The 13,860-nt window shown below is 42.1% G+C and overlaps 1 protein-coding gene across 8 annotated transcripts in view; it reads left to right on the forward strand.

Annotated features, from left to right (window-relative positions):
* The first annotated feature begins 1,214 nt into the window (after positions 1 to 1,214).
* ZMYM5 (zinc finger MYM-type containing 5) overlaps positions 1,215 to 13,860 on the forward strand; it is a 44,984-nt gene continuing 32,338 nt past the window's right edge. The window contains exons 1-4 of one of the 8 annotated variants that reach the window (XM_044381684.3): positions 1,215 to 1,384; positions 2,458 to 2,520; positions 10,442 to 10,934; positions 11,171 to 11,264. In XM_044381684.3, coding sequence (XP_044237619.1) covers positions 10,452 to 10,934; positions 11,171 to 11,264 — 577 coding nt within the window. In that variant the 5' untranslated portion in view covers positions 1,215 to 1,384; positions 2,458 to 2,520; positions 10,442 to 10,451. The other 7 variants (XM_026492946.4, XM_026492942.4, XM_026492945.4 and 4 more) reach the window with 7 other exon arrangements.

The following is a 13,860-nucleotide window of genomic DNA, read 5'->3' on the forward strand; positions in this document are numbered from 1 at the left end:
CGTAGGTGTAGACGACGAACAAAAGAGAAGCCCCATCGTCGATGTGGCTTCCCCCGGCACGCCCGCCCCGGGGCGCGCCGCAACACTCCGCACCTTCGCTCGGCTCCCCGCAATCGGGCCGGCCCTGGTTGGGCGAAGCGATTGAGCAAACTGTGGAGTGGAGTCTCCCTCAACCGTTGAGGACCAGGAGATGGTGGAAGGCAGTGGAGAAGCTGGGTAGAGGCTGGGGGAGGGCAAGCGAAAGAGGCTGCGGAGGAGAACGACGGCAGCGCCGAAGGACACACCGAGGGGAGGCTCCAGCCCCTCCAACAGGCGGGAGAGCCCAGCTCCAGGGGAGCCCGCAGCTTCCTCCATCTTGGTTGATGGAGGCGGGGAGCGGCGTCTGGGTCTCTCCACCGTGGCGCCCGTCCCCCAAGGGCCCCTCAGGCGCAGACGCTGGAATCAGGGGCTGTCCCCTCGGCCGAATGGCGGAGCCCAGTTGGGGCTTCGCGGGGCCAAGTTTCCCAGCCCCACGGGGTTTGGTTTTGAATTGGTCCCAAGTTCCCACAGCAGTCCCGACAAAATGGAGGACGTCGTCTCCTCCTGCAGCCATGACGGGAGGTGGGGGGACAATTCCCCACGGGGGTGAGGCGAGGGTGGAAGTGTTCCCACTCTCCTCAGCACATTCGGGAACCCACTTCACGCGCTGCCCCGACCTCCCACTTTGCCTCGCTCCAGCCCTTGCCCGGGCTCGCCCCTCACGGGGGGCTTCAGGAACTGGGCAGGGAGGGCGTTGGGGACATCGAGGCCGCGTCTCTCCACGGTTAGGGTCGTTGGGAGCGGCTCCAGGGGCCTGGGCGCCCAGGCCCGAGCTAGGGCAGGCGGCCACGGCCTCACTCTCGGGCTGTCCCGGGCCCTGGAGGGCAGCCCTGTCGGGCAGCCCTGTCCCCCAGAGACCGAGCCGCCGATGGGTGCAGCGGGCAGCGAAATTCGGGCGGCCTGACCCTGACGGACCCGAGGGTGGGGGCGAGGTGGGAGGCGGAGATAAGGAGGGGACGCGGCGGAGGGCCGAGCGCCGGCGAAGGGGGGAGTGGAATGGCAACGCCGGGGGTGTGGCCTGCGCCTGATGGACAGCCCTCCGGACCACCCCCTCGAGGGGGGTCCTGAAGGAAGGCAGATGTAGCCAATGGACGTTCCCGAGGCGCCCCGACCCGCCCTCCTCGCCTGCTAATAAGGGCGCGGAGGGCGGGGCCTTCCCGGGCTCGGCCGCGCCGCCGCCTCCTCCGCCTCCTCCTCCTCACCAGCGCTAAACCCGGGACTGGACCGAGCGGAGTTGTGCGTGTTGTCGAAGGGGGGTGAGGCGGCGGAGGGGAGGTTCGTTCCGCGAAGCCGCAGCCAGAACCGGGTGAGGCTTATCCCCGCTGTCTTTCCAGTCCAGGTCCGCCGATAGTAGGGGTGACTGGGAGCAGCGCAGCCTCGGGAGGAGGAGACGGAGGCGGAGGCGACTGGGGAGGCGGAGATGGGTGAGGGCAGCCTCCGGAGCCTCCCACCGACCCGGGATTAATACCCCGCGGCGCGGCCGCCGTCGCCGCTGCCGCGTCGGGGCCTCGGGGGCTGCTCCGGGCTCCGTTCATGTCACAGGCGTCTTCGCGTGCGGCCCGAAGGGCTGCGAGAGTGAGGGCGAGGCCGGGAGGGCTGGGTGAGGCGGACGCCAGAGGCGGGGGTCGCTCGGGGGGCGGGGGCTGCCCGGGCCGGGGCGGTGGGAGGTCGGGGGATATTTTTCCTTTCTTGCGGAGGGGGGGGGGAAGGTGGGGGGAGGGGCGCCTCAGTTCGTTCTCCCGCTCTCGGGGCTGCGCTCCCACCGTCTCCGCGGTAGCCTGAGGTACCCAAGTTTTTCGGGGCGAGGGTGCTGCCTCTTCCCCCAGCCGGTCCCCTCCGTCGCTTTTCCCTTTTCGTGGCATTTCGCGTCTTCTCTTCGTGTCTAATTTGGGCGAGTTTCTAATGGCGGACAGGGAGCCGGGAAGTCTCGGAATCATAGCAACTGCTTGGGACAGATGTTGGAGATAGGAGTCCGGCGGTGACGTGAGCCGCCCCTTACCTCCGAATTGGTGACGGAGATGACGCTGGGTGGGCAAAGTTAGGAGGGAATACTATTTCCTTGCTGTCGTGGAGGTAACATTTGCCCTCCAACCACCCCACCTGCCCCTTCCCCAGATAAGCTTGTTGCCCTCCTCCTTCCATTCCGTAGTTTGAAGAACGAGATTTAGCCTTGTAGTTGTTGAAGTCCCTATAGTTTTTTGGATTTTTTTTTTTTAACCTCGTTTCCCCACCTCACTGGGGTGGGGGACGGTGGAAGAGCACGGAAACTCCTTGACTTCTTACCCTTTACTTCCTTACTCTGGTGCTTAGGATTTGGTGCTGCCCCCAAATTGGCTGTAACTAAATGATTTTTCATCTCTCTTGTCGTTCTATGATCAGGAATCGCCTTCAGAGCAGTCTGGCGAAGCGCTGGCAGAAATTAAGGAAGAGAACATACCCTTTGTGAGTAACTGCACCCTGTTTTTTAATTTAATACACTTAGTGCCGCAGTTAGGGAATTTATCTTTGTTATCTTGAAGGCGAAGAGGTAATTGCTTAGGTGGACCCTGTCCTCAGAGCCAAACCAGGGTAATCCCTGGGAAAGCACTGGTAATGCATGCTGATAATTACACCACTGGCATTTTCTAGAGTTCCAAAATAGGACTTAAAGTTAGTTTCATTTTTAATACTTTGAATTTAACTCTTTTTTTGTTCCTTCCCAATGGATAAAAATATTTTTTTCTTTGCTGTTGGATTAAAGAAAAAGGTACTGAATCTTCTGTTGTGTTAAGGTTGACAGAGTATTTTTTTTAGTTTGTCTTAATGTTTTAGGAAGATTAAGTACCCTGATAGTTCTCCTGATAGCATGACATCAGGAGATACATAATGTAGTTGTTGCACTAATGTGGTTCTAAGATTGACCATTGAATTGGTAGGGGCAGCCTGATCTCTCCATTATGAAGTTAATGTATCTTTTCCATATACCAGAAAGTAATCTATGTGATGTTTCATTTTGGTAGAATAAAGTGCCCAGTTCTCTGTCAGCTATTCAGTTAATGGTTTTTTAACATCAATCCTTGCCTGAATAATAATTTTATTGGGAATCTGAAGATGGTGATTTGGGGAAAAAAAGTCACTGATTCTACATCTATTACCTGGGATTCAGCACAGTGTTAGATCCTGCCTGTTTTGTCCTTTAAAACTGATCCAGCAGTTTACAGTTGGTCATTGAAAAGAAACTTGAGATAAGAATAACTCACATTGTAGTATTCCCGCCTTCCCTTTGGCTTTGTTGCTCCTTACCAAACTTGGCTTTGCACTTAACTCTATTATTCTTTACAGTACACCTTTTTAGTTAGACCTAGGGCACTGTGATGTCATGATGTAGATTGCTATGTCTAGCTTTTAAGAATGGATATTGTTTCGATTAGGTTATTTTCTTAGGATCACTGAAGTGATATTTCACATTCCATGGAGTTTTGTGAGAGATGATGGGATGAAGGGATGGTTCTAGAGCTGTGCTGGGCATTCATAGTGAAAGGGAACTAGTGGGTCCAAGATTGGCAGGGAAACAAGTCACTGACTCAGTTATTATCACTTAGAAAAGCCATTTTTCTCAGTATTCTGAGGTATTTGCAGCATGATGTAGTACAAAACATTGGTTTTGGGGCACCTGGGTGGCTCAGTCATTAAGCATCTGCCTTCAGCTCAGGGCGTGATCCCAGGATCCTAGGATCAAGCCCTGCATCAGGCTCCCTGCTCTGCTGGGAGCCTGCTTATTCCTCTTCCACTCCCCCTGCTTGTGTTCCCTCTCTGGCTGGCTGACTCTCTCTCTCTCTGTCAAATAAATAAATAAATAAATAAATAAAATCTTTAAAACAAAAACAAAAAAAACACTAGGTTTTAGTGCCAGCCAGAACAGCTTTCAAATTTCTGCTATCTTGGAGTGCCTGGCTGGCTCAGTTGGTAGAGCATGCTACTCTTGACCTAGACATTTTTTATGATGTTTTACTCATCACCCGTCTAGAGTACTGATAATTTTGCTGTTTTTCATTTTATTTTTGTTTTTACTGCGTTATCTACTTTTTTTTTCTTTTTCAACTATTCTTTTTTAGAAGCTTTCCTCAGATAATTAGTAATTCTTGACTGGTCTACTCGTGATTAATAATTTGGAAGTAGGAAGCAGATTAGAAAAATGTGCGGGGCTTTCAATTTGTGAGATTCACTGTAGGGTAATTCTTTTCACCAACTGATGGGTAATCTCTTGAGTCATTATCTTTAGGTCTTTCCTTTTTTGCTTGTTCCTAATCCACAGAGCAGAAAGTTTCTTCTTGGAAGAGTCACATGCCTAGAAGATAGAGATCTGGATGCCAGCTCTATGGGAATCAAGTTGGAGGAGGCATTTCACATGCATGATATTGAACCATTTACCCATGTTTGGTCAACCCCAGACAAAAGTCTTATGTTCTATCCAAATAATAAAAGTCTAGAACTTGTGCCAGCGTAGGGGAAAACCTGTCATTTTGAACCTGGAGGGAAAGAATGGATCTGGGATCTCACAACTTCATTTTAGCTCCCCCTCCCCTATTCCAGAGATATCTGGAACTACTGGTTTCTGAGCCTTTTGAAGATTCTGAGGCATGAATCAGGATGTTTCTCTCAGTTGTTTTTTTTTTTTTAAGATTTTATTTATTTGACAGGGGCGAGAGAGGGAACACAAGCAGAGGTAGTGGTTGAGGGAGAAGCGGGCTTCCCGCTGAGCAGGGACGGGCTTGATCCCAGAACGCTGGGATCATGACCTGAGGCAAAGGCAGACGCTTTTCTCTCAGTTTTTTGTCACTGTTTTAAGAGTTGGTTTATCTCAGATCGGGTGAGATAGTTAACTACTTATCCATTTGCTCTTAAGCTTGTAAAATTTTTGCTTTGTTTCTTTTTGTTGCTTCCTTTCTTGTTCTTCCTTTCCTTGGGAATAGGAAATTTACCTTTGTTTATGACTGTTTTAGAAGGAAGTGAAGTTAGTTGTGTGATCTATCAACATAATCGCTACCAAGCTATTGATTTCTAGATAGTAATTTTATACCTGGGCACTTCAGTAATTCTCTTGCTATTTGTGGTAGTTGTTCATTGAGTCGTCTTTCTCCTATCTCGTTACGTTTGTTATACCTCCGGAATTGTACACCTTTATTTTATTTCTGATTTTATTTTATTTTATTTTATTTTTTTAAAGATTTTATTTATTCGACAGGATAGAGACAGCCAGCGAGAGAGGGAACACAAGCAGGGGGAGTGGGAGAGGAAGAAGCAGGCTCATAGTGGAGGAGCCTGATGTGGGGCTCGATCCCACAATGCTGAGATCACGCCCTGAGCCGTAGGCAGACGCTTAACCTCTGTGCCACCCAGGCGCCCCTATTTCTGATTTTAAATGGGAAGCTTGTAGCAGATACTCACTAAACATGAAGTTGGCTTTTGAGTTGAGATTATTTTTATGTAAATATATAAATATTTTTTATGGTAAGAAAGACCTGTCTGTAGCAGTATAAGTCCGCAGAGATGCAACAGGACATGTTTTAGGACTAATTAGTGATAAACAACGGTTTTTGTAGCCTACCTCTTGATTATCTTTTATAGAGCTTACATTTACAGGTGGCCAAAAAATGAACCTTTGAAACAATAAATTTTTTTATGGTGTGATTTTTTCTTTTTTAAGTTTTTATCTTTAAGTAATCTGTGCCCATCGTGGGGCTCAAACTCAGAACCTGAGATCAAGTCACATATTCTAACAACTGAGCTAGCCAGGTACCTCAATAATTAAATATTTTTAAGTACTTTCCTGGTGATTTTAATTTTTGGAGGTTCATAAAGCAAGTTAGTTTAATTTCCTCATCATGTGCTAATTTTGTCATATTAATATCTCAACATTCTATTTGAGCTACTTTTTTTTTTTTTTAACAGGTTCTTGGGGTGCCTGGGTGGCTCAGTTGGTTGAGCATCTGACTCTTGGTTTGGGCTCAGGTCATGATCTCAGTGTCTTAAGGTCAGGCTCCCCCTCCCTGCAACTTGGGCTCAGCACTCTGTGAGGAGTCTGCTTGAGATTCTCTCTCTCCCTCTTTCCCTCAGTGGCTCTGTGCACGTGGCATGTGCGTGCTGTCTCTCAAATAATAAATCTTTTAAAAGTCTAACAGATTCTTTTTACCATGTAAATTCTGTGTAATTGTGTGTGTAAACATAATTGAATATTGAATGGCTATTAAATTATTCAACTAATAAATTAGGAATTTAGCCAGAAACTTTTGCAGCTTTTAAAAAGCACATTCTGGGGTGCCTGGGTGACTCAGTCGGTTAAATATCTGCCTTTGGCCCAGGACCTGAGATCGAGCCCTGCTCAGTGGGAAGTCTGCTTCTCCCTCTCCTTCTGCCGCTTGCTCTCTCAAATAAATAAATGAAATCTTTTCTAAAAAATTTAAAAAACTGACACTGAATGTACATTTAAAAATGGTTAAAATGGCAAGTTTTATGTTATATATATTTTGCCACATTTTTTTTTAAGTAGGGTCCACATCCAGCGTGGAGCCCAGTATGGAGCTTGAACCCATGACCCTGAGATCAAGACCTGAGCTGCAGTCAAGAGTCAGCACTTGGGGTACCTGGGTGGCTCAGTGGGTTAAGCGTCTGCCTTTGGCTCAGGTTGTGATTCAGGGTCCTGGGATTGAGCCCCACATCGAGCTCTCTGCTCAGCAGGGAGTCTGCTTCTCCCTCTCACTCTCCCTCTGTTCTCTCTCTCTCTCTCTCAAATGGATGAATGAAATCTTCAGGGGAAAAAAAAAAAGCACTTACCGACCGAGGTACTCGGGCACCCCTATTTTGCGACAGTTTTTTAAAAAAGTAAATATATCAGCCTTCAGGAAATAAAAACTGAGATGTTGCTAAAAGTAAGTACAAACAGGCAAAACACTAGTTATTTATTTAAAGATTTTTATTTATCAGAGAGAGAGAGAGCATGTCTAGGGGAGAGGGGCAGAGGGAGAGGGACAAGCAGAGTAAGGGTGGAGCCTGATAAGGAGCCCATTCCCAGGACCCCAAGATCATGATCCAAGCCAAAAATCAGATGCTTAATGTACTGAGCCACTCAGTCACCCCCAAAACACTCTTATTTATGTCTTTGTTTTAATGATAACTCTTATCCTTACTCCTAATTAAATACCATGATAACTTTGCAGGGTTGTTACCAACTATGTAGAGATAGTTTGCATTTAAGAGTCTTGCATGGGTTTCAGCCTCTGCTTTGTATGGTAGTATAACGTTTTATCAAATTTCTCTGTGCAGATTTTCCTTTGATTTCACCTTACTTGAGATTATGTTAACTTTCATTGTATCCAAATGAAACTAATCAAGCATTGTGTATAATTTGTAGATGAATAAGATACCAAAGAAGATTTGCTAAATGTTTAAGATTAATAAGACACTCATTGAAATCCTAGGATGTAGGCAAAGTATCTGCCTGAATACCTTCTCATGGGAGAGGGATTTACCATCTTTTGCTTTTTTTAATATGGTCCAAACAGACACTAGGGACTTGCATGTTCAGTTATCTCAATAAAAAACCTTGGAATGGTATATTATCCTCATTTACAGTTTATAGTTGTTTTTTTTTTTTAAAGATTTACTTATTTATTTGTGAGAGAAAGAGGGAGGGAGGGAGGGAGCAGGAATAAGGGGGAGTGGCAGGCTGAGGGAGAAGCAGGTTCCCCACTGAGCAGGGAGCATGACACAGGATCTGTCCCAGATCATGACCTGCCAAAGGCAGACACTTTACCAGACACTTTACTGACTGAGCCACCCAGGCGTCCCTACAGTTTGTAGTTTAGAAGACTAAAAATGAGGTGAAGTAATTTGCTCAGTGCCACACAACTAATTCACTAAACCATAACTACTTCTCTGTTTTTGGATAATATTGTAGAAGTAGTCAAAACTTTTCTGTGGTCTTCTGTTTCTGAAATATAAGTGTTTGGTTAAATTTAATTAAATATAAATTATAAGAATTTAAATTATAGGCTTTCAGTAGTGGTTTAACTTTTTTATAATCTGTGACTTGAAAATAGGTGAATACTTAAATCTTTTCTCAGAGATAGATGACTGCAATGAGTGGAGCATAAAGAATGCTGTTATTTTCTTTGAGACTGTTAAGATAACGTCCTAGCAGCCACCAGAGGATACTGGAGTCAGTTATAGCTCTTTTCCAGAAATTGTTCTTTTCTGTTGTAGGTTTATTCAAATATAGAAAGGCCTAAGAGTTCATGTATAACAGCTCTTATATTTCATAGCTCCGTTTAGGCTAAATTATTGCCTCTTTCCTTTGAAAATCAGCCACAGAATAAGCTTATTGGATGTGTGGTAACCATGATCCCAATTTTTGTGTTTTTTTTATAACCCTTTTAAAGTGGTCCCTTAGATATGGTATTTTTTTTTCTTTGAAATGGACATTGAATGTTGATTTTATTTTAATAAGTTCATCTTAATAAAAGATAAGTAACTTCCAAAAATTGTTTTATACATTAAATGCCAGTAATACAGTGGCTATGAAATCAATTCTAGAGACGGATTTCTTAGATTTGAATTCTGATTCTATCCTTTCCAACAGTGGACACTTGAGCAGACTATGCAGATTACTTACCTTCTGAGTCTTAGTTTCCTAATGGGTAAAATGGGAAAAAGTAGTTTCTACTTCACTTTTATAAGCATTAACTGCATTAATATCAAATGACATAACACCTATTAAGAATATGTGTTATCTGTTGTATAACTATTATCAATTAAAATTAGTTGGGAAAATTTTAGAGTAGAAATGATACCAGTATATTTCAGTATGAGTTTAAAATGGAGTGATGACTTCCATATGAAGTGAGTTTTAATAATTCAACACCCATGTAGTTCCCACCTTCTTCACTCTTGGGTTTCTAAGAAAATTGAGGCCAGCATATATAAACTTACCTCAGCTTTTCATCTATCATTTTTACATACTTACGTACATTCCATTTATACTTACCTTTTCCCCCTCTTGCCTTTGAGATAGAGGTGATTTTTCACTCATGATCACTTTCATTATCACCTGTGTACATACCCTCATTTTCTCTCATCTACTTTTAAGAGCCTTGCTTCATCAATTAACTTACTTTTTTTTTTTTTTTAAGATTTTTTTATTTATGGGGCGCCTGGGTGGCTCAGTCGTTAAGTGTCTGCCTTTGGCTCAGGGCGTGATCCCAAGGTCCTGGGATCGAGCCCCGCATCAGGCTCCCTGCTCTGCTGGGAAGCCTGCTTATTCCTCTCCCACTCCCCCTGCTTGTGTTCCCTCTCTAGCTGGCTGTTGCTCTCTCTGTCAAATAAATAAAATCTTTAAAAAAAAGAAGTTTATTTATTAATTTGACAGAGAGAGAGATGACAAGGAGGGGGAGTGGCAGGCAGAGGGAGAGGGAGAGGGAGAAGGCTCCCAGGTGAGCTGAGAGCCTACATGGAGCTCTATCCGGATCATGACCCTAGCCAAAGGCAGGCAGACACTTAACTAACTGAGCCACCCAGGCGCCCTAATTAATTTACTTTTCCAGATTCTTCAGCTGTGTCTCTCTGCTGGATCCTTTCCTTTGTCATATCCTAGTGCATAGTAGGTTTACAAAAGTATTTGTTGAATATAACTAATGCTAAGAATTTAGGGCCTAGAATTAGAGTTTGGAGTTTAAGTCCTATTTAGTCTTACCCAGAACAATTTAGTTGGCTTCTCTTTCCTGATGTGTAAAGTGAATCAAATTATGCCTACGTTATGGGGCTGTTTTCAGAATTTTACGTAAAACATCCATAGCATAATATCTGGCAATTCCTGGACAAAAACAAGAAAGATTCAGAAAGATTTAATAACAGTATGTCAGAAGCAGAGAATTTGAAAATCAGTGACAAAATACACTAGCGAAATAAGGATTAGACGATATCATAGTTATTTTAGTATATAAAAGTATAGTATAGTAATTATATTTGGACCCAGGGTTAATGGTATTTGATAGAATTCTTGTTACTATTTCCTATTTCAAGGGAAGGCTTTTTTTTTTTTCATTGTAAAGGTTGAGTAGGTTAAATTGAGTACTATGAGTAAATTTTTTAAGGACTACCACAAATTGGATGATTAATTTCCATCACATTCTGAGGTAAGCATTAAATGGTGAATGGGAGAGAAAAAATAAAATGAGTAATAATTTTTTCCCTAAAAGTTATATAAAAATCAAGAGAATTTAAAATTTCATTTGTGCTATTTCATTGCAATAAAACTCAATAATCATACTAGGACTTTTTTTTTTTTTTTTTTTTTTTTTTTTTTTTAACTATTCTCTGTCTCCTACAGGTTCTTTGGCATGGATAAATTTTCAGTGAGAGGATTAGACTTGACTGAACAGACTCCTGTTTTATTAGAGCATAAAGCCATGGCAGCTAGTATCATGGATACAGGAAATTCATTTGGTGACCCAGCTAGTCCTTTAGGTAACAGATGTAGAAATTCATCAGTGGAAGATGATGATGATGTTGTATTTATTGAATCTATACAACCTCCTTCAACTTCTACTCCAGCAATAGCTGATCAAAGAAATTTTATATTTGCTTCATCAAGAAATGAAAGGCAACAAGGAAATTTTTCCATAATTCTTCCTTCCTCAAGAGATTTGGCTTCTCAGAAGGGAAATGTAAGTGAGACAATTGTTATCGATGATGAAGAGGACATAGAAACAAATGGAGGGGAAAAGAAAAATTCTTCCAATTTTATTGAATGGGGACTTCCTGGAACTAAAAATAGAACCAAAGATTTGGATTTCTCCATTTCCAGTCTTTCAAGAAGTAAGGTAAATGCAGGAATGGGTAATGTTATCACTACAGAATCGACTCTGAAATTCCTATTACTAATGTTACAACCTTAGAAACAGGTATAAGCTCTGTCAATGCTGGGCGAGATATGAACTTAATGATTACACATATAACATCACTATAGAATACCAACTTGGGAGATGTCGCTAAAGGACTTCAGTCAAGTAATTTTGGTGTTAATATACAAACATACACCCCATCTTTAACTTCACAGACCAAGACTGCAGTAGGACCTTTTAATCCTGGTAGAATGAATGTGGCAGGAGATGAATTTCAGAATGAAGGATATGCAACTCATCATAGTCCCGGTAAGCAGTAAGTGATTTTATTTACCTTCTATATATGAAATACTTTATTTCTCTTGACTTCCATATTAAGATAGAATATTTTACTTGCAGTCTACTTGGTCCCTGATTTTTCAGAAATTAAATCTATTTTACCCAGTGTGATATACATCTGAAGTGTTTTAATTGAAGACCTCCGTATGTCCCTACTACCACCCTGTTAACTAGTATCTTTATTTTAATGTAAAAGTCATAGCATAAAAAAAGTGGACAGTGAATTGAAGAAATAAAGTAATATGTAATAATTGAAATTTATTTAATTTGTAATTACATAACTTGAAATTGCAATTTTTGTATGTGAGGTGTTTATTTTTGGACTTAATTATCTCTGATTTTTGTTTTTAAATCAGCATTTTATTAATTGCTTTATTTTAAAAGTTGGGAAACTTTCTTGCCTTTAAGTCCGAGCCCTATATTTTTAAAACTTATACGGACAGTCTTGTTCTGCTAAAATTAAAATACAGTGAAAGCTATTTAAAAGTTAACATATGTTTTTGGTAGCTTTATCTTGATTTAGTGTGGGGGTTTGAGAGTTTTAAAATTTGTTTTGGTACTGTTTTTTGGCCGTTTTAGTGCTTTTTAAGCTGTTGACCAACGTAGAATTTTGGGAAAGGACTAAAAAGTAACTAAAGCTGGGGCGCCTGGGTGGCTCAGTCGTTAAGCGTCTGCCTTCGGCTCAGGGCGTGATCCCGGTGTTCTGGGATCGAGCCCCACATCAGGCTCCTCCACTGGGAGCCTGCTTCTTCCTCTCCCACTCCCCCTGCTTGTGTTCACTCTCTTGCTGGCTCTCTCTGTCAAATAAATAAATAAAATCTTAAAAAAAAAAAAAAAGAAAAGTAAAGCTAAGAACCTCATTTACTGCTTTAATGGAATGCTAGAATATCTTTTCTTTCCTTTTTTTAAATTAATCTTTTTCTCTGGTTACGAGAATACTGCCTGATTATTAGAGAACATTTGTAAGAAATCATGATTAGAAACAAGAAAATATTTGTCACTATATCCCACTAACTAGCAGGGACTTCTGTTAAAATTTTGATTGGTTTGCTTAAATTCAGTTCTTGACTCTGTAGTTTTAAAAAATATAATTTAGAACATATTATATATAGTGTTTTGTTGGTTTACTTAATCTAAATTTTAATATGTCATTTTAGAAGTAGAAGTTACTGTGGGACGCCTGGGTGGCACAGTTGATTAGGCATCGGACTCTTGGTTTCTGCTTAGGTCATGATCTCAGGGCCAGCTCAGGTGATGATTTCAGGGCTGTTATATCAGGCCCTGCTTCAGGATCCACAATCCGCTCAGAGTCTGCTTGGGATTCTCTCTCCCTCTGTCCCTCCCACTCATGCTAGCACATGCGCACACTCTCTCTAAAATAGAAAAATAAATCTTTTTTTTTTTTAAGATTTTATTTATCTAAGAGAAAGAGCACAAGCAAGTGAGCATGAGCAGGGGGGAGGAGTAGAGGGAGAAGCAGGCTCCCAGCCAAGCATGGAGCCCGACGCGGGGCTTGATCTGGTCCTGGGATCACGACCTGAACTGAAGGTAGATGCTTAATGGACTGAGCCACCCAGGCACCCATAAAATAGAAAAATAGATCTTCAAAAAATAGACGTTTCTGTGTCTATACGGTATTTTTGTTTGAGATACCCATTCCTTTACTACTTTTTTTTTTTTTAAGCATTTGTATGGTTTCCCTTTTTTTTAAAGATTTTATTCATTCCAGAGAGGGCGTGAGCAAGGCAGAGGGAGAGGGAGAAGCAGACTCTTGAAGCAGAGAGCCTGATGGGGTCTCAATCCCAGGACCCTGAGATATTGACCTGAGCCAAAGGCAGATGCCCAAGCAACTGAGCCACCTAGGTGCCCCTATGGTTTCCCATTTTTTACTGTTGAAACTCTACACTAAATTTCTTTGTTTACATTGTTCATTATTTCTGTAGGACAGTTCTCAAGCATTTAGCCTCAGTTTCACTCTTAAAAATAACTGAGAACCCCAAAGTTGTTTTTATTTACATTCATTAATTATCATGTTAGAAATTAAAGCTTAAGAAGTTTTTTAAAGTGTGTATTTAACAATTATCATGTATTATATGAAAAAATACCATTTTTAATGAAAATTATTTTCAAAATTTAGTGAACATTGTTTTACATTTCTGCAAATCTCTTTAAAGTCTGATGTAATAGAAGACTGCAAGGTATATGGTATCTTCTCACATCTATTTCTATATTGAATCTGTTCTCAATATCTCGTTTTAAGTGTAAAGCGAAAATCTGCCCTCACGTAGCCATTTGGTTGTAGAAGAGAGCACTATTTTAGATAATTGTGGATAGTTGTGGGGTTTTTTGTCACAGCACCAAAACTTGACAAGTGGCAGTTTCTTAAAATGTCTTAACAGCGTGGAATATGAAACCATCTAGTGTAGTTTTCATACTTTGTTACATTAAGAGTCATTGATCTGTGAATGAATCTTTTACCTTTGTATGATTTGGTAACATTGTGCTTTAGTCAATTAAAAAATACATGTATTTGGAAAATATTGATTCACTGAACTTCTGAATGTTG

This window comes from Ursus arctos, unplaced genomic scaffold, assembly GCF_023065955.2.
Source record: "Ursus arctos isolate Adak ecotype North America unplaced genomic scaffold, UrsArc2.0 scaffold_10, whole genome shotgun sequence".
NCBI classification, from domain to species: Eukaryota; Metazoa; Chordata; class Mammalia; order Carnivora; family Ursidae; genus Ursus; species Ursus arctos.